We start from the raw sequence: 23,512 nt of genomic DNA, 5'->3' as shown, positions 1-23,512 counted from the left end.
CTCTTCCAGCACTTCCGGCGAGGAGCCCGGAGAGCGGGGCGGCGTCGCGCGTGCGCAGGAGCGCTCCATGAGGCGGAGCGCGGAGCCGCCATTTTGATGCCGGGCGGGAGTTGCCCGGGCGACCGAGGGCGGCTGTGAGCGGGGCGGTCCCGGTTTGCGGCAGCCCGGGGGGGGCTCCTTCCCCACATGACCGTGCCCTGGCAATCCGTTCCCCGCCCCCCGGTTGCTCCCTGCGGTTCCTCTCACAGCTGCGGCCTTTCGGGGCCTCCTTGTCGCCCCTCCCGGTCCCTGCGATCCGTCCCGGTCTCGGTTTCCCCGCACCCACCGCCCGCTCCGTGTCCCGCCCCGCTCCCTCATGTCCCCGGTCTTGTCCTGGGCCTTTCGGTTCCGTTTGGGGCCTGGGGGGCGGATGGAGCAGAGCGCGGCCGACCCCCCCCCCCCCCCCGCACCCCCACACACGGTGAGGCCGCTCCGACCCCTCCCTGGGCCGGACTTTGTCCCCGTGTGAGCGGAGCGCAGCGCTGGGAAACGGCACGGAGCTGCGAGGGTTCGGGTGAGAGGGGTTAAAGGGGGCTTAAGAGGGGTTTAAAAGGGGCTTAAAAGGGGTTTAATAGGGGTGGGGGCTTCCAGCACAGCCAGAGGGACGCGCTGAGCTGCCCCCGGCCCGGCCGTGATGGCGGAGTGGAGCCACCTGGAGCGGCCGGCGATAGACAGAGCGGCCGGGGAGGAGTTCCTGCGTGCGGCCTGCCAGGTGCTGCTGGAGGAGGCGGTCAGGAAGGGCACGGACGTGGCTCAGAAGGTGGGAGCGTGGTGGGGGGGGTTGGGGTGGAGGGGGGGGGTTCTCGGGTGGGGGCTGAGGGCCGCGTGTTGCCCGCAGGTCTGCGAGTGGAAGGAGCCCCACGAGCTGCGGGAGCTGCTGGACTTGGAGCTGCGGAGTGACGGGGAGCCGCAGGGCCGCCTGCTGGAGCGCTGCCGGGATGTCATCCGCTACAGCGTGAAGACCTGTGAGAGCTGGGAGCCACCCCCACCCCAAAAACACAGATCCAAAAGCCCTGACCGTGTCCCTGCACGCCCAAAGGTCACAACACCACCACCCGCACAGCTCCCAGCAGCTCTGCTCCAGTCCCTACAGCTCCCAGCTGCCCCACTCGTGTCCCTGACAGCGCCATTCGTGTCCCTGACAGCGCCATTCGTGTCCCTGCTGCCCCGATCGATCCCAGCAGCCCCACTCATGTCCCTGCTGTCCACACAGCACGGGCTGTCTCCCTCCCGGGTGATCTTTTTCCTCTGACAGCTGCATCCCCGAGGCCCTGTTGGGACTGTGTCACCGTCTCCACTCGCGTGGTGTCTCTCAGCCCCTCAACCAACTGACACCCCTGTCAACCCCCCTTCATTTCATCCCCCAGGCCACCCCCGCTTCTTCAACCAGCTCTTCTCAGGCCTGGACCACCACGCGCTGGTGGGACGCCTGCTCACCGAGACCCTCAACACCAGCCAGTATGTGCCTGGGGGGGGGTGCGGGTGGGGGTCTCTCTCCAAGGGGTGGCTTCACTCCCCCCCCATTGTGCCCCAGGTACACCTATGAGATCGCCCCGGTGTTTGTGCTGATGGAGGAGGTGGTGCTGGCCAAGCTGCGCGAGCTGGTGGGCTGGAACAGTGGCGATGGCATCTTCTGCCCTGGTGAGGGGAGGGGGGGGGAATGCTGTGGGACCCTCAGCTTCAGGCCCGTCCTTGGTATTAGTGCTGCTGTCCTTGTGCCTGGGCAGGGGGCTCCATCTCCAACATGTACGCCATGAATGTGGCCCGCTTCCAGCGCTTCCCCGAGAGCCGTCAGCAGGGCAGCCGGGCGCTGCCACGCCTGGTGCTCTTTGCTTCAGAGGAGGTGGGCACGGTGATGGGCACGGGTGGGGGTGGCAGTGGGAGCAGCACTCTGAGCCTGTTGCTCCCACAGTGCCACTACTCCATCCAGAAAGGAGCTGCCTTCCTGGGCATCGGCACCGACAATGTCGTCCTGGTGCGTGCAGATGAGAGGTGGGAGTGCCGGGATCGCACCGGGTTCATGCTGGGATTGTGCTGGGATCCCCAGCCCCACTGCTGACCCCGGCCCTGCTGCATCCCTCAGGGGGAAGATGATCCCCGAGGAGCTGGAGAGGGAGATAGAGAGGGTGAAAAGTGAGGTGAGGCCAGGGCAGGGATGACTGCTTGGGGAGCCCTGTCCCCACGTGCTGTCCACTGACCTTGATTTACGTCCCCCCCATCCCCGTGTGCTGTCCTGTCCCAGGGTGCCGTGCCATTCTTTGTCAGTGCCACCTGTGGCACCACCGTGCTGGGTGCCTTCGACCCGCTGGGCCCGGTAGCGGACGTGTGCCAGCGCCACGGCCTCTGGCTGCATGTGGATGTGAGTGCCTGGGGGGGGCCCTGCTGCACACCCCCAGGCCCGCTTCCCCACACCCACCCCGCTCTGCCCTGCAGGCTGCCTGGGGTGGGAGTGCACTGCTTTCCAGGAAGCATCGGCAGCTCCTCGCTGGCATCGAGAGGTACCAGCAAACGGGAGCAGGAGGTGCTTTGTGGGGACACGGGACCGTATTCCTTGGAGTCCCCCAACCTTCTCCTCGCTGTAGGGCTGACTCGGTGGCCTGGAACCCTCACAAGATGCTGACAGTGGGGCTGCAGTGCTCGGCCTTCCTGCTCCGAGATGACTCTGTGAGTCCAGCAGCTGCTGGGATCCCATGGGGACCCCCTTATTACCCCTTGGGACTTCTCAGGACCCCACTGGGAACCCCCTGGAACTTTCTCTAGTCCCTTAGACCCTACAGAAGCCCCCTTGGAACCCTCCAGAACTCACTAGGAACTTCTTGGGATGCCCTGAGACCACTCAGAACCCACTTTGTCTTCCTGGGGCCATCTCTAACCTTCCCAGAATGCCACCAGAATCCCCTTGGGACCCCAACAGCAACTCAACAGAGCCCCTCTAGACCCCAACGGGACCCCCCTGGGACACCCTGGCATTCCTTGAACCCAACTGGGAACCCCTGGAACTCACCAGTTCCCCCTTGGAACCTTCCAGTACCCCAGCAAGACCCACACAGAACCCCTAGGACCCCCGAAGATCCTCCAGGATCCCCTGTCATTCCCTGCACGTCACCCGGACCCCCCTGGGAACCTCTTGCATCTCTCTGAGACCCTGCTGGGACCCCTGAGGAACACCCACAGCCACACTTTGACCCCTGTCTCCCACAGGGGCTGCTGCAGCGCTGCCACGGGGCGGGTGCCACGTACCTCTTCCAGCCTGACAAGTTCTACGATGTGACCTTGGACACCGGGGACAAGACGGTGCAGTGCGGCCGCCGCGTGGACTGCCTCAAGCTCTGGCTGCTCTGGAAGGCGGTGGGGACCGAAGGGCTGGAGCAACGTGTGGACAGAGCCTTCGCCTGCACCCGGTGAGCACAGCAGCCACCGCCGGGTGTCACCACCAGGTGCCACCACTGGCTGCTCACACTCCTCTCCATCCGCAGCTACTTGGCTGCCGAGGTGAAGAGACGGCCCGGCTTCCAGCTGGTGTTGGAGGTATGCTGTGATGTGCTGCGATGTGCTGCGGTGCCCCATGAGGGGGCGGGGGGGATATTGAGCCCCATGGGGGATACACAGCGGGGAGCATCACCCCGTGATGTGCACAGCAGCTCCCAGAACAGAGCCCCAATGCTGTTCCCCATTCTCCTTTCTCCACAGCCCGAGTTCCTCAACCTCTGCTTCTGGTTTGTGCCCCCCAGCCTGCGGGGCCAACAGGGCTGTGCTGATTTTGAGCTGCTTTTGGGGAAGGTGAGCACAGGCTTCGTTGTTCCCCCTGCTTCTGCCCAGTGCCTGCCCCCCACACAGACCCCCAGCGCCTGTTTCCCTGCAGGTGGCCCCTGCCATCAAGGAGAGGATGATGAAGGAGGGCTCCATGATGGTGGGCTACCAGCCCCACGGCACCAAGCCCAACTTCTTCCGGCAGATCGTCACCAGCCCCGCTGTCACCAGGGCTGACCTCGACTTCTTCCTGGATGAGATTGAGCGGCTTGGACGTGACCTGTAGGGCCCCCCCTGCCCCCTCCCCAGTGCTGTGGGGACACCGGGGATTAAAGACACTCCCACGTGCTGCACACTGCAGCTCAATAAACACCAAAATGGGTAAAACATGTAATATTTTACTGTGCTGTTTTGGTATAAAATAACCCCCAAATTTGGGATGTCCCATTAGTGCGTCCCATCCTGAGTGCTGCCACCACCATTTCGGGCACTGCAGCCAGCATCCTGAACACCACCACGGGCAACCCGAGTGCCACCAGCAGCAAAAATGGAGCAGAAGTGGCAGGAGCCCTGCAGGGAGTGGTGAGTGGTGCTCCTCGCGTCGTGCTGGGTCCGGCCTCCTTCAACATCTTCATCAGTGCCCTGGAGGAAGGGGTGAAGGCTGCCCTCATTAAGTCTGGTGATGGCACAAAGCCGGGAGCAGCGACTGCCGCAGCGGAACACCGTGCTGGTATTCTGGGTGGGCAGGGAGGATCCTGGTGAGGTTCAGTGTGGGCAGTTGTAGGACCCTACGGCTGGGGAAGAGCAACCGCACGCATCAGTGCAGGTAGGGCTGAGCTGCTGGAAAGGAGCTCTGGGGTCCGGGTAGCCAACAGTTGACTGTGAGCCAGCAGTGGCCAAGAAGGTTGCTGGTGTAATGGTTGAGCCATGGTCCCGTTTTGCGACCATTCTGGGGCAGTTTGGAGATGGTATCGCAGCCCCCTTGGGTTCCTATGCGATCCCAATGGCACTTTGGGCCCCCTTGTGTCAGTGTCACAGGGTCCCCGAGAAACTCTCACAGTGTCCATATGTGATCCTGTGGCCCCATCCTCCACGTCTCTGCTGCACCCCCACATTTTCCCCATGTTATCTCCATGGGGGGGGGGGGGGGGACCCTCTCCAACCATCCCATAGAGGCATGGCCTGAGATACCCCCACCCCTCACACCTCAATGATCCCCGGGGGGTTGGAGCCTTTCTGTGTCACTGCTGTCATCACATAACAACTGTCACCGTGTCACTTGCCACAGGTTTAATTGTCTCACAATTATCACCATGTCCAATCACCTCCCCCCCCCGCCGCTATCTGTGCTTCCCCAGAGCGCCCCACAAACTGACAGCACCTGTGCAGTGTCACTGCATTAATTGCAGCAGCCGGGGGAGCTGCTCCACGGCTTACAGGAGTCCCTTTAGGTGGCGTTGTTCACCATCCTCTTGACCAATATGATCAGGATGGGCATGACCACTTTTTCCAGGAATTTCAAGAGCGTGGAGCGCCAGGAGAGCACCGCCTGCTCCTCCTCCTGCATCGGCTCCACCTGCTGCAGCGCTGCCGCCTCGCCACCACGGCCCTCCTGCAGCTGTGCCTCCAGCTCCTGTGTGATGAGGAGCACAGACAAGCCGTGCTGGTGCTACAGCAGAGCTTCTCCATGGCACCGTTGTGGCACCGTCCCTGCACCATCCCTGCGCTCACCTCCAGGCGTTGAGACAACACAAGGCTCTGCTCCTCCCGCAGCTGCTGCGCCCACTGCTGCCAGCGCTCCTCCAGCTGCACCTCGGCTACGTACTGGGTGGTTGTCACCTCGGCCAGGGCCACCTGCTGCTGCTGCTGCTCCAGCTGCTTCTCCACCGCCTTCTTGGTTGCAGTCACCTCAGCCAACATCACCTGCTGCTGCTGCCGCTGCTCCTCCAGCTGCTTCTCCAGTGCCTCCTTGACCGCTGCCACCTCAGCCAACATCACCTGTTGCTGCTGCCGCTGCTCCTTCAGCTGTGCCCCTGCTGCCTCTTGGGCAGCTGTCACCATGTCCAGGGCTGCCTGCTGCTGCTCCTCCAGCTGCTTCTCCACTCCCATTTTGACCACTGCCACCTCAGCCAACATCACCTGCTGCTGCTGCCGCTGCTCCTCCAGCTGCTTCTCCAGTGCCTCCTTGACTGCTGCCACCTCAGCCAACATCACCTGCTTCTCCAGCTGCTTCTCCAGCTGCTTCTCCAGCTGCTTCTCCAGCTGCTTCTCCAGCTGCTTCTCCACTGCCATTTTGACCGCTGCCACCTCAGCCAACGTCACCTCCTGCTGCTTCTCCAAATTGCAGATCCGCAGCTCCACCACCTCCTTTACCTCCCTCAGCTTGAGCAGCTCAGCCCTCTGCTGCTGTCGGTGCTCCTCCAGACGCTCCTCCAGGCGCTCCTCCAGCACCCGCGCTGTGGCTGTCGCCCCATCCAGCACCTCCTTACACTGCTGGTCCGCCCGATCCAGCCACATCTCTGTCATCTCCAGTCTCTTCTCCCGCAGGAACTCCTCCAGCACTGCTTCTGCCTGATGGTACCACCGTGAGGCACGGCCATTGCCCCGCACCCACTGCCCAACCCCCCACTCACCTTGACACCCTTGTCAGGCATCTGCTTGAACTCCTCCACCACACGCTTCAGCTCCTCCTGGAACAGCTGCATGCCCCCTGGCACCGTGTAGTGCCCACGCTGCATGTGGAGCTCCCCGTCCCCCCACAGCTCCTGCAGCACCGCACGGCACCGCCGCTCTGACGCTGCCTCATTGCGCCGACAGAACTCCTCCTTGGCTGCCTCCAGCTTGTCCTGTGCCGAAAGGCAGCACTCAGTGCACGGCAATCACCCCCAGCCCCACGCTGTGATGGTGACGTACCATCAGCAGTGCCTGATAACACTGCCCGGTGTTGGCAAAGGCGTGGGACAGGAAGAAGGTGCTGGCACGTTGCTTCCAGTCCTGATGCATGGCCATCAGTGCATCATGTGAGGTCACGGGCAGCATCAGGCCCTGCTCCATGCCCCGCTGGTATTCAGCCATCGCCTCCTCCACTGCTGTGCTGTTCTCAGCTTCTGCCACCACCGTGAGCGCGCTCTCCATGCAGAGCACGGAGCCGGTGGTGATGGCTGTCAAGTAAGTCTCCACCAGGCACGCCAGCACTGAGATGACAGTCAGCTGCAGACGTCACCCCCACATATGTCCCCTGCATCCCACCCATCCTCGTGCTACCGCCGCTCACCTTTGCCTGTCACCTGGCTCCTGTTCAGCAGCACCTTCACTGGCGCCTCTTTCCAGATGTGCTGGTAGAAGGCCTCCTCCTGCTGTCGGAAGCGTGGCCGTAGCTGATCCTCCCGCAGCACCTCCAGCCGAGCCAGGTCTCTGTCAGCCGCCGGCCGCTCCAGCATGAACAGCTCCTGGTGGGGGAAGAAGCTGCGCAGGCGGCGCTGCAGCTTGTACATCTGCGTCATGAACTCTACAAGTTTGATGGGGCATGGAAGAAGACACTGAGAACAGAGGCTGCGTCCAGGGGCGTATAACCCCCACGGGATGATGACCCTGACTGGGGAAGAAGCACGAGTGGAAGCAACGTGCGGCTCTGAGTGGATGAGCATTTGCACAGGCAGTTATTGCCTGGACATGAAGGAGACTTAAGTGTTCTGTTGGCAGGTTGTGGGGATGGAAAATAACAGGAGGGCGCTTGGAGCTGCATATAAGGGATGTTAGAATCTGCAATAAAGGATCTGGATCGCTCCCATCTGAATCTGTGCCTCGGGTGCTGCATGTCAGCACAGTGCCGCTGCCCTTAGGGACACATGGTGACAGGTGGGGACATGCAGTGACTGCCTTACAGGGCCATGGGTGCAGGATCTGCTCCAGGAACTCATCCTCACCGATGGGCCGCTCGCCCTCCTGCTGCGTGTAGTCACGCATGACCCACACAATGCCAGGGAAGATACGGGCAAACTCATCGTCTGGCTCAGCTTTGTCTGCCTGCACTCGCACATGCACACGCACGTGATGTGTCAGATCCATCATCAGCCTGTTGGACATGTCACCGTGTCACCGCTCACACTGTCACCATCAGCAGCACGTCACCACATCACCACCCTCCCAGCCATCCCCGTACCGCAGCTTCTCCAGCATCAGGTGGCTGCTGGTTTCCTTGCTGTTGAACACCAAGGTGCTGGAAAGGAGCAGCGCCAACGTGTAGATCCAGGCGTCGTTGCGGCTGTCACCCTGAACCCACAGCCATGTTAGGAGGGAGGTAAGAGGGCATGGGGGGAGGTATGGAGCCACCCCCCCCTACACCCACCTTGTTGTCCTTTCCCAGCCCCTCAGTGTCCAGCAGCACCAGCGTCACGCCAGGTTTGCAGGGATGGGGCAGACACCACATCCAGATGCCCTTTGTTTGTGTCTGCACCGCATTGCCCAGCGGGGAACCTGTGGGCACAGAGCCATCAGAAATCCCCCCAGAAGGGAGGGGACGCCCCCCCTGCACACACACACAGCTTACCTGTGCACTTCTGTGCCAGTCGCTTCACCAGGAAGGACTTCCCGGAGTCTAAAGGCCCAACAATGGCCACCACCACCACCGGCTGAGTGACCCCACGTAGAACTGCCAGCGCTGCGGGGTTGAGGGACAGTTTGCAGTCCTCGTTGTGCACCAGGCAGAGCGGAGCTGCCATTGGGGGCACCGGAGCCTCCATGGTTTTGCTGCTGTTTACAGCAGCACAGGAAACCTCCTCCCCAACACCCCTCCCCTCCGGCCCGTTCTCAGCCGCTGCTTCCTGTGCTGTCCCAGAAAACCCCGCGCTTCCCCGAAATGACAACGCCTGGCTGTATGTATCAGTGGATGCACTGCATGAGCCCCACTGATAAGGGAAACAGCTGCAGCATAACACAGCTGGGTGATGGTCCCACCACCTTGCTGAGCACACCGGGCAGGAACAGCGTCCATTGCTCTTTGGGGGGACAGGCAGCGGGCTTGGCACCACCGTGGGGCAGCTGGAGCACAGCTCTGCAGCGTAACGCCTCCATGGAACGGCCGACACCCACGCTGTGCCACGGGGGGGGTCACCGGTGTGGGGGCGGGGGGGATTCTGCCGTGGGACGGTGTCATGGCGAGCGGATGTTCCCCCCGCTGCCACCGAGCCGCCATCACGGGCAGCTTTTGGTTTTGCTTTCGGTTCCGCCGAGTCCCGCCCACTTCCTCGTAACTCGCTGTTGATTGGCTTCGAGCGGAACGGGAAGAGCAACGCCGCCTCCCATTGGACGCGCCCGAGCATGGCGGGTGAAAGACGCGTGGCGATTGGTCCGCGGGTGGCATCAACTCTGATCGCTGCGTCGCGGCTGGGCTGAGGTTCGGAGCTCCGCGATCTCGAGATCAAACATTTCCAAGCGGGCCGAGAGCTCGGCCCATTGAGAGCCCATTGAGAGCCCATTGTATGTCAGCCCATTATCAGCCCATCGTAGGCCCACCATCCACCATCACCCCCAACACCAGTTATTAACATCAGTGCAGTTATTATTCTGTTGCTGCGTTTCTTTTCATAGAATCATTGAATTACGGAGGTTGGAAAAGACCTCGAAGATCATCGAGTCCAACCGCAGCCCAACCATAGACCCCAACTCCAACAACCCTCTGCTAAGTCACATCCCTGAGCAGCACATCCAAGCGGCTCTTAAATGCATCCAGGGATGGCGACTCAACCACCTCCCTGGGGAGCCCATTCCAGTCCCTAACCATGTGTATCCCATTCCAGTCCCTCACCATGTGTATCCCATTCCAGTCCCTCACCATGTGTATCCCATTCCAGTCCCTCACCATGTGTATCCCATTCCAGTCCCTAACCATGTGTATCCCATTCCAGTCCCTAACCATGTGTATCCCATTCCACTCCCTAACCATGTGTATCCCATTCCAGTCCCTAACCATGTGTATCCCATTCCAGTCCCTAACCATGTGTATCCCATTCCAGTCCCTAACCACCCTTTCTGCAAAGAAGTTCTTCCTAATATCCAACCTGAACTTGCCCTGGCGCAACTTGAGCCCATTTCCCCTCGTCCTGTCACTTGTCACCAGTAGAAGAGACCTGCCCCGCTCTCACTGTAAGCAGCTTTCAGCCACCCCTCCCCAAACCCGTAGGGCTGCCTGGGGTTGTTGTGACCAAACAGCAGGACCCGACACTTGTCCCTATTGAAACTCATGCCGTTAACCTTGGCCCATCCATCCGGTCTATCCAGGTCCCTGTGCAGTGGATACAGCAGCACGTGCTGATAAGGACGCGTTATCAGAGCACGCTGTGTGCCCGCTCCTTCCATTCGGGCTGTGTGGGCAGCGCTCAGCAGCGACATCGCAGCGACATCCCCGCCAAGGACAGCGCGGCGCGGGGGAGGGACGGGGCGGCAGCGCAGCCCCATAGCGGCGGATCGCCGTTCCGATCCGATCCGATCCGATCCGATCCGTTCCGTTCCGATCCGATCCGATCCGATCCATTCCGTTCCGTTCCGATCCGTTCCGTTCCGATCCGTTCCGATCCGTTCCGTTCCGTTCCGATCCGTTCCGATCCATTCCGTTCCGTTCTGATCCGATCCGATCCATTCCGTTCCGATCCGTTCCGATCCGTTCCGTTCCGATCCGTTCCGTTCCGATCCGTTCCGATCCATTCCGTTCCGATCCATTCCGTTCCGTTCCGTTCCGATCCGTTCCGTTCCGATCCGTTCCGATCCGTTCCGTTCCGATCCATTCCGTTCCGTTCCGTTCCGTTCCGATCCGTTCCGCAGCTCCAGCCTCCCTCAGCCCCACTCAGCCCCACCTTCCGGGCCGGACCCGCTCGGCCATTCCCGGTCCCGGTTCCGGTTCCGCGGCTCGGGGCGGAGCTCAGGACTACAAGTCCCGGCGTCCCCCCGCTGCGCGCTGATTGGCTGCGGGACAGACTTGAATGGGGCGCGTGGCGGGGCCGGAGCTCAGTTAGAGGCGGCGGCGGCGGGGCTGGAGTGAGTCCGATTTGGGGGGGGGTCGGGGGGTTTGGGAGCCTGCAGGGATGGGATGGTGGGCAGGGAGGGGATGGAGGAACCTGCGGGCACTGCGGGATGGGAAGGAGGAGTTGGAGGGAGCGGCTGCGGGGGGGAGTTTAAGGAGGCCCCGGGGTGGGGGGGGCGGCGGTGGGAGTCGGAGGGGCGTTAGGGTGCGGGGTGGTGTAGGAACGGGGCTGGATATGGGGCTGCGGTCATTGAAAGGGGGAGCTGAGGGGCACCGAGGGGGCTGCAGTCCTTGGGGAGGCTGAGGATTGGGACTGGGGGGGGATTGGGAAACCTTAGAGGGGGGAGGGAAGACCCTGCTGGGTGGATTGAGGTGTGGGAGGGATAGATGTGAGCCCTAAGGCTTTTGGGGCGGAGAGGGGGGGCTAATTGGGGGCTGTGGGATGGGCTGGGAGTATTTGAGGGGAGCACTGGGGTGGTGGGAGAAGTATGGGGGGGTGGAGGGTGGGGGTGGGAGAGAGGGGAGAATGGGGTTCGGGGGTCCCTGAGCACTGAGAGGGTGGGGAGCGGCCTTGGAGTGCTGGGGATCTCTGCCCCCCCCCCCCCCCCCCCCCCCATCGCTTCCCCTTCCATCCCACCTCACCCCACCTCTGCACCCCCCAGTGCTGCCATGAATCGCCTCAAAGGCGCCGACTTTGTGTCCCGCACCGCCAGCCTGGAGAGCACAGAGGAGCTGCTCACGGAGCTGTTGGTGAGCTGAGGGGGGGTCCCAGGGTCCCACCTCTTTGCTGAGCGCTCCCTGATTGCACACACCGTTGCCCTCTTTCCTTCCCCTGCAGCAATGCCTCTCCAGCAGCACGGCGGTGCCGGGCAGCGCTCAGAGCACGGTGTGCGACCGCATCCTGCGGGCCTGCGTGCAGCGCGTGGCGGAGCCCAGCTGCGACCTCGCACACACCAACGCAGTGCTGGCCTTGGCCGAGGCGGCCTGCAGGGGCTTCATCGGCGCCAGCACCACCCCGCCGACCCCTCTGTACCTGGAGAAGATCCTCTTCCACCTGCTGAAGAACGTGGCTGCCCGCGGCCGTGGCGACGCCTGCAGGAGGGCAGCGCAGCTCCTCCACGCTCAGCTCCGCGCTCACCAGCAGAGCCACGCATCCACACCCAACTTCAATGCTGTTGCCCACAGCAGCTTCTGCACGCTGTGGGGCGCGGGGGGGACGCTGGGGGACCGCCTGCAGGCCCTGCGCTTCCTGCTGCTGCTGGAGGATGAGGAGGGGGCCGTGCTGCCGCTGGTGCCGCCCTTCTTCACCTCGCAGGTTGCCCGGCAGGTGGTGGCTGCGGCTTCCACTCTCTCCAAAGCCGGCCAGGCTCCGTCCTTGTCTTGCTTTGGCCGGGAGCTGCAGGGTGTCCTGACCTCCCTGCGTGAGGACATGGCGCGGCCGCCCTCCCTGCCCCAGGCCCTTTGCTTCTTGGAGCTGGCGTTGGAGCAGTGCCGGCAGCTCTGCAGGAGTGGCTGCTATGGGGAGGCGGAGGCGGCCGTGAGGGATGCACGAGGATTCTTGGGGGGCTCCAAGGCGTTCAGTGAGGCCCTGGCGCTGCTGGAGGCCGGCGTGCAGCTGAGCCGGGTGCTGGCCCAGAACGTGGGCTCAGCAGGGCCGGCCCTGATGCAGGCGGCAGCAGCGCTGGGTGGTGCAGCAAAAACCTCGAGGCGCTTGCTCAGGGTGCTGGCCGAGGGCTGCCAGTTTGTCACCGTGTCCCTCAGTGAGTGTGCCAGGAGCAGCCAGCAGCAGCCGCTGCCTCCGGAGGATGTGCTGCAGCTCTGTGCCTTTGTGCAAGGGCACTGCCGTGTCCTCGGCCTGCTGCTGGGCACGGTAAGGCTTTGGGGGTTAATGAGGGCTCTCCTGTTAATTAGAAGCGCTGGAGGCCTTGTAGCCCTGGCAGCAATGTCCCGGTCCCTGCTGGTCCTGCTGCTGTTGTGGCCACGCCGTTGACTTTCTCCTTCCTCCTTCAGGTTCCTCCCGATGGCACAAAGCAGCGGCTCGTGCTGAAGCAGCTGCTGTACCGCAGCCTCCAGCTCTTCACCGGCTTGGCCTGTGACACCTTCCGCTCCTCCCAGGTACTGCTGCTAATGGGGACAGCATCCAATGGGGCTCACAGAGGTTCCTGGAGCTGCCCCAGGGATGTGCCCTCATTCCCCAGGGGCTCTCCATGGGAACCCCATCCCTCTGACTGCATCCCTCGCAGGTGGCCGGGTGGTCGGGGCAGCAGCAGCTGACATCAGGCTGCCAGGACACCGTGATGCAGATGCTGGATGCTCTGGAGGGACTTCCTCATGGGGAGCAAGCCAAATACCTCGACATTACCAGTCAGTGTCCTTGCGGCACCAAGCTGCTTCCTTGGCATTGGGTTGGGGCAAACACTGCACACAGCTCAACATCTCCTGCTTGCTGTGGAGCACCAAGGGAGAAGAGTCCTCCTGCCTCCCAACACACGTGGCTGAGGGGCTGGTCTGCAGCTGGGAGAGGAGCAATGGGGTGGTCCCTTCCCAACACATCTTCATTTTTTCCCCTCCACAGCATCGTGCGCGTTTAAGCTGACGTACATCTTCTACAGCCAGAACCTTCACAAGGAAGCCAGCTCCATCTCTGAGCTCTTCTGCAAGAGGCTGAAGAAAATAGATGCCTTTAGATTTCCAGAGATACCCCCCGAAAAGGTGAGCAGATTCATGCCGAAGGGTTTGAGCTGCAACCTGGTGCCATAGGAGCGAAAGAGAGGATGGGAACCAACTGCTTCCTCCAGGAAGAGGAGCAGCTGCAGGGCTTGGTGGGCATGCAGGGCTCTGGAGCTTCTCCTCCATGCTCTCCCTGCAGCTGCACAGATGCTTCAGGCTGCAGGTGGAAAGCTACCGCAAGCTGGGGCAGCTGCAGAGCGCGCTGGCATCGTGTGTGCTGTGGCTGACATCGCTGCGGGGCCGCATTGCAGAGCTGCTGGCGGAGCCCATCGGCCTCTGGGCACGAGTGAAAATGGACAGCGTGAAGCAGGGAGGAGCGGAGGAATTGCGGCTGAGGTGAGGAGCAGCTCGGTGGGCTGCCCTGTGCGGGGAGGCCACGCTGTGCTGAGCACCCTGTGCTCAAAAAGGCCGAGGGAGCTGAGGCAGCCTGGAGAAGGCTCTGGGGACACCTAAGGGTGGCCTTTAAGTGTTAAAGTGGGGCTGTGAGGAAGAAGGGCACAGTCTTGGAGGTCTCTTCCAGCCCAAACCGTGCTGTGTTTCTGTGGTTAAAATGCTATTGTGGAGCTCTGTACCATACAGCCCTTCTCCCCCAGAACCCTGAAGGAAGAGCTGTCTGCTCACCAGCTGGACACAGACACCTTGGTGGCCGTGCTCTTTGCCGAGCTGAAGGCTTACAAGAGCATCCGTGCGGACACGGGGCAGGAACGTTACAACGTGCTCTGCGACCTGCTGCAGATCTGCTCCGAGGACAGTGGCCGCCTGCAGGAGCGTGCTGCCAGCTTGGTGGAGCTGGCTCAGGTCCTGTGCTACCATAACTATGCCCAGCAGACCGACTGGTGGGTGCCGCGGGTGCGCAGGGTGGCTGTGTCCTGTGTCTCTGTTAAAGCCTTTGGGAGCTTTGGAGGGACCTCAGTGGGACTGAAGGGGTTGGAGTAGTAAGGGATGGGAGTAGCGTTGCTCTGATGCTTGCTGCTTTTGGGGTGCTTTGGGTGTCATTTCGGGGGGCAGAAGGCCGTGTTTCAGCTCTCCTCTCTGGCAGCTCCGCGTTGGACTCTGTCCATGAAGCACTGCGGCTGTTGGACTTGGTGCCCAGGAGTGCTGAGAACCAGGAGCAGCTCCTGGATGACCGGGCGCAGGCTCTGCTCTGGCTCTACATCTGCACCCTGGAGTCCAAGCTGGACGAGGTGTGTGGGGACACCCATGGCTGCCCAAACATATCCCCGTGTTTTGCAGGGGGTCTGCAGTGCCCCTTAACTTGCATCATTGCTGCCTGTAACCCGCTGTAGGGCATAGCAAGGGAGCAGAGAGTCAAAGCTCTGGGACAGAAGAGCCTGGAAGACTTTGAGCCCAATGACCTGAACTATGAAAGCAGGCTGCAGGAGGACGCCTTTCTGAACAGTGGAATCTCCTTCAACCTGGTGACAGAGCTGGGTGAGAGCGCAGTGGGTTTGGGTCACTCGTGCTGTACGAAGGGCTCCTCTGGGGTGCCTGGATTTAGGCTGGGAGTGAGGTTAACCCCCTGAGGAAGGAAGGGGGGGCAGTGGGGTAGATGTGGGCAGGGAGGAGCGTGCCAGGAGGGGCTCTGTGGCGAGCAGGGAAGGGCCCTCTGGGTGGTGGTGGCATTGCTGGATGCCTTCCTCCTGCACACAGTAGTGGTGCTGGTGGTGGCTTAGTGCTGTGGCAAAGCTGTTCAACTCCATACTGTTCCCACAGCTCAGTCCAAGAGCCTGGACGATGCCTTAGCCCTATGGAAGCAGCTGTTGGCATCTCAGGGTGTCCCAGCTGTGCGCAGCCCGGAGCAGACCGTGGCCTCTCTCTGTGTCACAGCAGCTCTCTACAGGCTGATGGACAAGGTAACGCTGCTGGGGCTGTGGAGGCACAGGGTCAGCAGTACAGCAACATTATTGTCCTTGTTCATACTGTGGGTTTTTCTTGCCTCCAGCCCCTGCAAGCCATGGAGAGCTACCTGCTGGTACGAGCCCTGTGCAGTGCACTTGGGGATGATTTGGGCACGGCCAGAGCTCTCTGCCAGGTCACCAAACTGCTCCTCCAGCTGGAGTGCCCCAGCTACGCCAAGGCAAGCACCATAGGGAGGATGACGGGGGGACAGCTGGGCTTGTTCCTGCAGCCCCAACCCTCATACTGACCCCTTGGCTTCCAGCTCTTCCTGGAAGAGGCAGAGTCCTGCTTGCAGAGAGCAGACAGGGACAGCGACTCCTACCTGCTGCTGCAGCAGACCTGTCTCGTGCTCCGCAGCCAGCTGTACTGCGCCAGCCACCGCGTGAGTCTCCCCGAAAGCCCTTTTTTGTCTCTGCTGCTAAAGGAGACCTCGGCAGCTTTGCCTGGCACTCAGTGCCTCCTGCTGCTGACCTGAGCCCACCTCAGGCCATGGGGGATCCCTGGACCGCAAAGAGTGACTTTCTCCCTCTGCTGCCTCCTGCAGATCAAAGATGGCGCTGCCCTCTTGCTGGAGGTGCTCCAGAACCCAGCTCTGCAAAAGACTGCCAAGGTCTGGTACCTGCTTCAAGCACAAGTCCTGCAGCTGACAGCCACCTACCTGAGTCTGCCGCCCACCCAGCTCTCGCCAGAGTTCAGGCAGCACATCTTCGAGCAGGGTGAGCCTCTGAGGTGCTGGAAATCCTCCCCACGAGCACTGCACCCCGGGCAAGCACAGAGCTCAGAGGTTCCCCAAACTCCAACCCCTTTTGGGACTGGGAAGGAGAGCTGGGTTTTGTGCCGGGTCGTTGGTGCCAGTGCCCACAGCAGCTCTCATTGCAGGGTGGAAGACGCCCGAGACGGCTCTGAGCGAAGCCCACAAGTTGTTACGCGGCATCATCCTCCTCCTGATGGGCAGCAACGTGCTGGGCTCCCACAAGTCAACAGCAGACATCCAGTTCATGGACTGTGGTGAGTGGATGGGTGGCGCGGGCCACGGAACAGCTGGAAGGACACGTGTGCTCCTCCTGCCTCACTGGGAGGAGCAGCTTTGTCACCAGCATGTCCCTCCTGCCAGGGGAGAACGTACTGCAGAAGTGGCAAGTGCTGGCCGATGTGCTGGGCTGCTCAGAGCGCCTGGTGGTCCTCCTCAGCAGGGTGGAGGTGATGTGCAAAGCCAAAGCCTTCTGCTTGGAGGCCTTCAAGCTGGCTGTGAAACTGCAGGCGGTCCGATGGTGAGTGACTGTGGATGGGGACGGTACCCTTGGGTGAGGGGTTGGTCCCTTTGCAATCAGATCTGGAGCAAGCAGCTCCTCTAATGTTTGCCCTGGTGCATGTGACCCCAGGAATTCAGCTTGTCAGTTGAAGCTGAACAGCGCTGGGAATTGAGCTGTGTCTTTCTGGGGCTCTGAGGGCTGTTTTTTCCCCCTCTAGGTGTGCTTCCTTTCTGGTGCTGAAGGCTCAGCTGGAGCTGCAGCAGAGCGAGCTGGAGCTGAGCCACTGGAACCTGCAGCAGGCTTTGTTCCTCCTGGAGTCCGGCACCAGTGAGTCCCTGCTCTGGGCTGAGGCAAAGAGAAGGAGGGCTGCTTCTGGGGCTTAGGTGAATGGGGGGCTGCCAGGGGAGCTTCCCAAATCACCCTCATCTCTCTGCAGAGTTCGAGGCTGATGAGAAGCAGCGAGGCCCTCTGAAGATCTTGCCCAGGAAGGGCAAACCGGAGGGCAGGAAGCAGCAGGATGAGGGCTCTGAGCTCCCTGGGGAAGATGAGGGCTTTCTAAAGGGCCCCGCGCTGGAGTTTGTGGCCACGGTGAGTGGCCTGGAGAAAGCAGATGAGCTCAGCTCCTCACCGCAACTGAAACCCAAGAGGAAGAAAAGGCCAGGCTTCCTCGCCCACCCCACTGCCTGCCCCTGCTGCCTCTGCTCCGACCTGACCCTCTCATCCCTCTGCCTCCGCTGGCTGCTCTGCTGTGCGCGGGTCGAGCTGGCTGCTGGTGGTGCAGCCGAAGGGCTGGGGCTGATCCAGACCACCTTGCAGCGCTGCAGCGCCGTGGGCCCTCGCTTTGCTGTCTTGCTGCAGGACAAGCTGGGCAACGGTCGTGAGGCACCTGCACTGAAGCTGTTAGATGATTTGGTGGCCACTGGTTACGCCACGCTGGCACTTCACAGCCTGTCTGGTGTCTGGCCCGAGGAGAAGCTGCAGGAGCACCTGAAAGCTGCTCTGTCCTTCCTGGCATCCTGCAGCCCCCACCTGCCCAGCCTGGGGGTCTCCAGGGCCAGCTTGCTGCTTGCCAAAGCCACGGCTGCTGTTTGCTGCTTGGCTGCCAAGCACAGAGGCTCTGTGGATGGCGTCTTCGCCTCTGCTTGGGCTTGGCAGCCAGCCCTGCTGAGCCCCACCAAGCCCAAAGCAGCAGTGGCTGTGCCCAAGATGGACAAAGCTCAATCAAAGAGGCTTAAAAACAAAGTGGCAACCACAGCAGCCCCTGTGCTTAAACCCAAAGCCAAGAAGACCCAGAGAGCGAAGCCCCCCTCGGTGGGAGATATCAATGATGCCTTTCTTGTGAGCAGTTCCGACACAGAACTGCCCGCTGCTGCTGGTCAGGCAGTGACAACATCCTGCACCCTGCGCCCCAGTGCCAGTCCCCGCAGCAAAGCACGTGCACGGGGCTCTGTGGCATCCCCTGCATGTAAACGCAGAGGGAAGAAGAGCCAGAAAGCCAAGAGCACAGACACCAAGGATGTCTTTGCATTGGATGACTTGGACAGCGAGGTGCCTCCCATTGTGATCCGGCCGGCAGCGGAGCCCTGCACCCTGCGCCACAAGTCATCCTGTCCTCCAGCCAAGACATGCACCCAGGGGGCTGTGATGCCCCTCCACCCCGGGGCTCCCTTCACTGTGTTCAGTGAGGCCTCGCTGCCACCCAGCAAGTCACAGCTCCTGAAAGCACCCAAAGCCCGTGGGAAAACCAGATCCCGGCTGCCGGTAAGTGGGGCAGGAGGAGGCCAGGTAGCCTCAAGTGCAGCCCTGCCACCTCCTTGTCTCCCCTCCTGCAGGTGACGTTTGGCGATGACAGCGATGAGGGTCTCAAATCGGTGCTGAGCCCCGTTGCCAGCAAAGCAGCCGTTCCCAGCTGCAAGACGCCGCAGTCGGCGTGCTGCTCACAGAGAGCTCTGCGCCCACGGGCTGTGGAGGTGGGGGGCTCCCAGCTGGGCTCCTCCATGGGCAGAGGCAGCAGGAGCAGCACCCGGCCCCAGCGGGGGCGCAGAGTTGAGGGCACAGAGAAGAAGGAGCAGGTGGAACGCAGGGCACCGAGCTGGAAAGGGGACGAGGAGCAGGAGCTGCTGAGTGCCATCAAAGAGGAGGAGAAGGTGGAGGAGCAGATCAGTGTCAGCTTAGAGCTACTTCAAGCCTCTGAGGATGGAGCCGAGGGTGAGCTGGGGAAAGGGAGTGGGATTGCTGGGAGCCTTCGTTGCAACCCAAGCTGCATGTTGTCCCCGCTGGCCCCAGCAAGGGGACCAAACGTCTGCTTTATCCCACAGGCAGAACCCAATGCAGGCAGGAGGGCACGGACACGGAGCTCGAGGGGCTGCGGCAGGAGGTTGGCAGACAGGTCCTGGCACAGCTGAGGCCGGGCAGTACGGAGCCCCTGTGCCTCAGCACCCTGCACAAAGTGCTGCCAGCTGTGGATGGTGAGCAAATGTGGGGCTGCAGGGTCGGGTTTGGGGAGCAGGGAGCTCTGGGTGCGCTGTGAGGTGGGTGATGTGGGAGGAAAACAGAAGAGGATTGTAACAAGCTGCCCAGGAAACCCTGCAGGTTTTTAGGATGTGTAGCTGGGGCTACTTAAGGACACAGTGCAGTGGTGGGCTTGTCAGTGTTGGATCAACAGTCAGACTTGATGACTTCAGAGTCTTTCCCAACTGAAATGATTCCATGCAAACAGCACAGAGAATGCCAGGGTCGCTATGGGGCTCGCTGCCTGATCCCAGGTTTGCTGCTCTGTCCCTTCCAGACTCCTCCTCACTGGACACAGCCTGTGGGTTCCTGAAATCTGCCTTCAGCTGCATCAGCCACTGCCCTCCTGGCACGCTGTACAGCCAGCTCTGCCAGCTCCTGGCTCTGGCCACGGGTGATCAGGACCCCATCACCACTGCCTACCTGCTGGCTGAGTCTGTCTCTGTCACCACACGCCATCAGCTGCTCAGCATCGTCCACAAGAAGCTTCAGTAGGTCCCACAACTCCCTGCCATCATCCCCAGAGCATCACTGGGAAGGGGCTCAGCAAGCAGGGGTGGTTTATGGGGTGGCATTCCTCCCTTTGCAGCAAGGAGAAGAAATCGGTAGCAGAGATGGCTGAGCAGCTCCAAGGGCTGACCCTGCAGGACGAGGACGCTGCTTCACGTCACCACCACCTCACTGAGCTCCAGGACCTCTTCAGCTTCAGCCCCACGGGTCTGGAGCCCCAGGAGTGCACCAGCTTCAGTGAGCAGCTGCAGCAGATCCCAGCTGGTGAGGATTGATCCAAACGGAGCCCCAGAGGGTGCTGCCTCTTGCCTGAAACCCTCAGGGCCGACCTGAAGGTTTGTGGGGGACTTTTTCAGGGGTGGCTGTGTGTGTGTTGACCCTGGTGAGCATCCAGCCCTTCTCCGTGGGGGACACGCTGCTGCTGACACGGTTGGAAAGGGGCAGCGCTCCCATCACTGTCCGCATCCCAACTGCACTCAACAAGGTGAGGGAAGGGGCTGGGTGTGAAGCAGAGGGAATGAGCCCAGGGGTGAGATCACAGCTCCTGTCCTCTTCCAGACCACGATGAGCTCAGTGCTGAGAGACTTCGACTCCATCCAGAAGGAGCAGAAGGAAGCCAGCAGCTACACTGACAAGCGGGACTGGTGGCTGTGCCGCTTCAAGCTGGACCAGAGGATGAAGGTAGGCAGAACCATGAAATCACAGTATAGTTGGGTTGGAAGAGACCTTAACGCCCACCCAACCCCTGCAGTGGGCTGGTTGTCGCCCACCAGATTAGGTTGCCCAGGACCCCCCACCCATGGCCCTGAGCACCACACTTCCTTGGGCTGCAGTGCTGGGGCCTCACTGCCCTCTGGGTACAGAATTTCCTCCTCGCATCCAACCTGAATCTCCATTATTTTAAAGATACTCTCCCTTGTTCTGTGACTATTTACTTGTGATAAAAGTTGTTCTCCTCCTTCTCCAGGCTGAGCAAAGCCACCTCCCTCAGCATTTCCTTGTAGGAAGGGTGCTTCAGCCCTCTGAGCATCAAAATGTACCCCATGCCCACACCCCTGGGGGGCTCAGACTGCCCGTGACTCCATGTGTTCTCTTGCAGAACCTCATTGAGACGCTGGAAATGCAGGTGCTGGGTTGCTGGAAGGCAGCACTGCTCCCCGCAGCCCAGGATCCCCTGCTGGCTAAGGAAGCTGCCCGTTTAAGTGCTCAGCTGCAGCAGTGTGGCTGGCAGGGCAAAGATCCGAACCTGCTCAAGGTACGGAGCTCCCAGCTGGTTGGGATGGAAGGTGGGCTTCCATTGGGATGGAAGGTGGGCTTCCATCCCCTCTCACACCCGTCCCTTGCTGCAGGTGGTGCTGAATGCTGCTGCCCTCCTCAGCCCTGCTGATGTGCGAGCCCTGGCTGTGGGGTTGTGCCCAGCTCAGCCCAGCAGAGCCCAGCTCCTCTTGCAGGAGGCTCTGGACAAGCAGAAAAGCAGCACACGGGAGCCTGGCGGTTCTGTCATCCTGGTGCTGGATAAGGTAAGATCCCAGCGCTGCTGCTGCTGCTCACGTGGCTCTGCTGCTTGCTGCATTGCTCTTACCTTCCTTCTGCTCCTGCAGCACCTGCAGAAGCTGCCCTGGGAGAGCATAGCGTGCCTGAAGGACCTGCCCATCACCCGGCTCCCATCGCTGCGCTTCCTCCTCAGCTATGCCCTGGCACAGAAGGTGAGAGACATTGACCCAGTTCTGCATGAGGCTCCGTACCCCCAGGGCTGTGCTGAGGCTGACTTCTCTTTCTCCCTCTTTTCTGTCCCTCCTTTCCTTCCCTGAAGCAGCAGACAAACTCCGTGCTGTGCCGCGGCATTGACCCCAGCAGGACCTTCTACATCCTCAACCCTCAGAAGAACCTCTCGAGCACCGAGCAGTGCTTCCGCAGCTGGTTTGAGAGGTGAGAGGAACCAGGCTGTGAGGGAGGGCTGGGGACATCTGCACTCCCACCTTTCTCACCTCCTATCTCACAGTGAACCAGGCTGGAAAGGGGTGACGGGGTCAGTCCCCAACCAGGAGCAGATGCAAGCAGCGCTGCTGGAGCACGATCTCTACATGTGAGCGCTGGGGGTGCCAGAGGGTGGTGTTGGGTGCTGGAAGTCTGTGTTGGGATGGGGTTGGCCGTAGGGGTTGGCCGTAGGGGTTGGCCGTTGGGTTGGCCGTAGGGGTTGGCCGTTGGGTTGGCCGTAGGGGTTGGCTGTTGGGGTTGGCCATTGGGGTTGGCCATTGGGGTTGGCCGTTGGGGTTGGTTGGGTGCCATTTCCGCCTCACTCACCCTGCTCTGTTCCCTCACAGTTATGCAGGACATGGAGCAGGTGCCCGCCTGCTGGACGGACAGACCATTGCCCAGCTGCAGTGCCGTGCTGTTGCTCTGCTCTTTGGCTGCAGCAGCGCTGCTCTCGCTGTGCGGGGCAGCCTGGAGGGTACAGGCATCGTGCTGAAGTACATCATGGCTGGCTGGTGAGTAGCGGGGTGCTCCATCGGCAGCAGCTCCACCTGCCCCAATCTCACTTAGCGTTGCTGTAGTGGTGTGTAACCAACACATATGCAGAGTGATGTGGTTAGGCTGGTATCTGCAGATCATATAAATAGAAAGATTATCAGGGTAGAAAGGGATAAGCCACGAGAGCTCTCCTCCCTGTTATCTCAACCCACAAGCGTTTCCAACTTGGTCTCTCCTGGTTTTGGGTCACAGGTGGATGAAGGAGAGGTATTTTTTAGCTGGCAGTAACTCAGTCTTCCCTAATCCTGCTGTTTTGCCCAAGGCAATAAGCACTAAGAGATCTTCTTTACCCACAACCATTTTCTCTTTGCTGTTAACTGCAGACTGAGGAGAAATGGGCCCATTAGCAATAACTCAGTCTTTCCCGTTCCTCGTTGTTTTGCCCATTATATTGCTGACAGATCTCATCACTGTCTCAACCACACTTCCTGGTTTCTCCCCATTTTTGGGTCACGAGCAGCCCAAGGAAGGGCAGTTTTTATCTCAGTCATCCTGTGTTGCACCATTCTGTCCATGATGCTGCACGGCAGGAGATCTTGTGGTTAGCTCAACCCACGGCTGTGTTTTCATCTCCTTTTCTCCCAATTCTTTGCAAGGGAGGCTGAGTGGTGGCTCCTAATTGGCCGTAATGCTCTTTAACTCTGCTCTGTGTTGCCTTGTTCCAGTAAGCACAAAGCTCTCACTGCGCAGCATTGAGACAAGATGTTTTCAGCTCGTTTTCTCCCCATTTTGAGGTCAAAGCGGGGCCAGCCCCCCCCAGCTCCCCCTCCCCCCTGCTCTAACACTGTGCTCCCCGCAGCCCCCTCATCTTGGGCAACCTGTGGGACGTCACCGACCGCGACATTGACCGCTACGCCGAGGCTTTGCTGCGGGCCTGGCTGGGGGCTCCTCGGCCCGGGGCTCCCCTCCTCCGCTACGTGGCCGAGGCCCGTCGTGCCCCCCGCCTCCAGCACCTCACTGGGGCAGCCCCTGTGGCTTATGGCCTCCCCGTGGCCCTGCGGTGACACGGAGGGGTTGGGGGGGGGGGGTGCCCGACCCCCATTGCTATAATTGCTGTGTTCTTATGGTCAGACGTAATAAAGCTGTTCTTATTGAACGTGGCCTTCCTGTGCTTGCTTGGGGTAGGGTTGACTCGACCCTCCTCCCCACTCCCTTTTTCCTCTTCGTATCCCCCATTCTACTGCTGTGACTCCCCCATTGGGCTGTGGCTTTCCCCCATTGGGCTGTGGCTTTCCCCCATTGGGCTGTGGCTTTCCCCTATTGGGCTGTG

At 61.2% G+C, this 23,512-nt stretch overlaps 3 protein-coding genes across 9 annotated transcripts; 2 read left to right on the top strand and 1 right to left on the bottom strand.

The window, feature by feature from the left end:
* The first annotated feature begins 55 nt into the window (after window positions 1–55).
* On the top strand, window positions 56–4,362 carry CSAD (cysteine sulfinic acid decarboxylase). Of its 4 annotated transcripts, XR_011905893.1 has the most exons (16): window positions 56–553; window positions 631–799; window positions 878–1,004; window positions 1,407–1,497; window positions 1,574–1,680; window positions 1,767–1,882; window positions 1,952–2,031; window positions 2,123–2,177; window positions 2,282–2,398; window positions 2,473–2,537; window positions 2,622–2,703; window positions 3,241–3,440; window positions 3,516–3,567; window positions 3,730–3,819; window positions 3,902–4,170; window positions 4,286–4,362. XR_011905893.1 is itself a non-coding variant. In XM_072358186.1 (15 exons), exons 2-15 carry the CDS (start codon window positions 674–676, stop codon window positions 4,073–4,075), a joined length of 1,482 nt encoding a protein of 493 aa, XP_072214287.1. In that variant the 5' UTR covers window positions 56–553; window positions 636–673; the 3' UTR covers window positions 4,076–4,197. The 4 variants fall into 4 exon arrangements, 3 of the variants coding, with proteins under 3 accessions (XP_072214287.1, XP_072214286.1, XP_072214288.1); XM_072358186.1 differs by lacking the exon at window positions 4,286–4,362 and having other exon boundaries at window positions 636–799; window positions 3,902–4,197; XM_072358185.1 differs by lacking the exon at window positions 4,286–4,362 and having other exon boundaries at window positions 3,902–4,197.
* An 874-nt stretch (window positions 4,363–5,236) lies between these two features.
* Window positions 5,237–9,628, bottom strand: LOC140263313 (uncharacterized). 4 transcript variants are annotated; one of them, XM_072358179.1, is made up of 10 exons: window positions 8,339–9,627; window positions 8,138–8,265; window positions 7,952–8,061; window positions 7,716–7,864; window positions 7,064–7,297; window positions 6,703–6,983; window positions 6,423–6,635; window positions 6,112–6,360; window positions 5,521–5,928; window positions 5,237–5,422 (listed from the first exon to the last, which is right to left on the bottom strand). In XM_072358179.1, the coding sequence occupies exons 1-10, from the start codon at window positions 9,264–9,266 to the stop codon at window positions 5,237–5,239; spliced, it is 2,886 nt and encodes a 961-aa protein (XP_072214280.1). In that variant the 5' UTR covers window positions 9,267–9,627. The 4 variants fall into 4 exon arrangements, with proteins under 4 accessions (XP_072214280.1, XP_072214278.1, XP_072214279.1 ...); XM_072358177.1 differs by having other exon boundaries at window positions 5,521–6,360; XM_072358178.1 differs by having other exon boundaries at window positions 5,238–5,913; window positions 6,097–6,360; window positions 8,339–9,626.
* Window positions 7,943–23,336, top strand: ESPL1 (extra spindle pole bodies like 1, separase). The gene is made up of 31 exons (XM_072358208.1): window positions 7,943–8,089; window positions 11,470–11,557; window positions 11,646–12,677; window positions 12,818–12,922; window positions 13,051–13,171; window positions 13,383–13,519; window positions 13,677–13,873; window positions 14,131–14,373; window positions 14,577–14,721; window positions 14,824–14,968; window positions 15,251–15,390; window positions 15,480–15,614; window positions 15,699–15,818; window positions 15,981–16,152; window positions 16,316–16,444; window positions 16,551–16,707; window positions 16,907–17,016; window positions 17,126–18,450; window positions 18,522–18,897; window positions 19,008–19,157; window positions 19,478–19,691; window positions 19,790–19,974; window positions 20,067–20,194; window positions 20,269–20,391; window positions 20,810–20,965; window positions 21,060–21,230; window positions 21,312–21,416; window positions 21,527–21,639; window positions 21,713–21,796; window positions 22,035–22,199; window positions 23,042–23,336. The coding sequence occupies exons 1-31, from the start codon at window positions 8,076–8,078 to the stop codon at window positions 23,244–23,246; spliced, it is 6,690 nt and encodes a 2,229-aa protein (XP_072214309.1). The 5' UTR covers window positions 7,943–8,075; the 3' UTR covers window positions 23,247–23,336.
* Window positions 23,337–23,512: the final 176 nt, after the last annotated feature.

The sequence above is a fragment of the Excalfactoria chinensis genome, chromosome 28 (assembly GCF_039878825.1).
Source record: "Excalfactoria chinensis isolate bCotChi1 chromosome 28, bCotChi1.hap2, whole genome shotgun sequence".
Classification (NCBI taxonomy): domain Eukaryota; kingdom Metazoa; phylum Chordata; class Aves; order Galliformes; family Phasianidae; genus Excalfactoria; species Excalfactoria chinensis.
The sequence above is the reverse complement of the archived record's forward strand: the minus strand, read 5'-3'. Positions and strand labels throughout refer to the sequence as shown.

What these genes read in the sequence shown, in the direction of transcription:
- CSAD (XM_072358186.1), top strand. Translation starts at nt 674, where the DNA reads ATGGCGGAGTGGAGCCACCTGGAGCGGCCGGCGATAGACAGAGCGGCC. An exon ending in GCACGGACGTGGCTCAGAAG is followed by an intron (nt 800 to 877) that starts GTGGGAGCGTGG and finishes TGTTGCCCGCAG; the next exon opens with GTCTGCGAGTGGAAGGAGCC. An exon ending in AGAGCCTTCGCCTGCACCCG is followed by an intron (nt 3,441 to 3,515) that starts GTGAGCACAGCA and finishes CTCCATCCGCAG; the next exon opens with CTACTTGGCTGCCGAGGTGA.
- ESPL1 (XM_072358208.1), top strand. An exon ending in TGTACTGCGCCAGCCACCGC is followed by an intron (nt 15,819 to 15,980) that starts GTGAGTCTCCCC and finishes TGCCTCCTGCAG; the next exon opens with ATCAAAGATGGCGCTGCCCT. An exon ending in ATCGTCCACAAGAAGCTTCA is followed by an intron (nt 19,692 to 19,789) that starts GTAGGTCCCACA and finishes CTCCCTTTGCAG; the next exon opens with CAAGGAGAAGAAATCGGTAG.
- LOC140263313 (XM_072358176.1), bottom strand. Translation starts at nt 9,266, where the DNA reads ATGGGCTCTCAATGGGCTCTCAATGGGCCGAGCTCTCGGCCCGCTTGG. An exon ending in ACTGGCACAGAAGTGCACAG is followed by an intron (nt 8,266 to 8,338) that starts GTAAGCTGTGTG and finishes CTGTGCCCACAG; the next exon opens with GTTCCCCGCTGGGCAATGCG. An exon ending in TGCCTGACAAGGGTGTCAAG is followed by an intron (nt 6,361 to 6,422) that starts GTGAGTGGGGGG and finishes TGGTACCATCAG; the next exon opens with GCAGAAGCAGTGCTGGAGGA.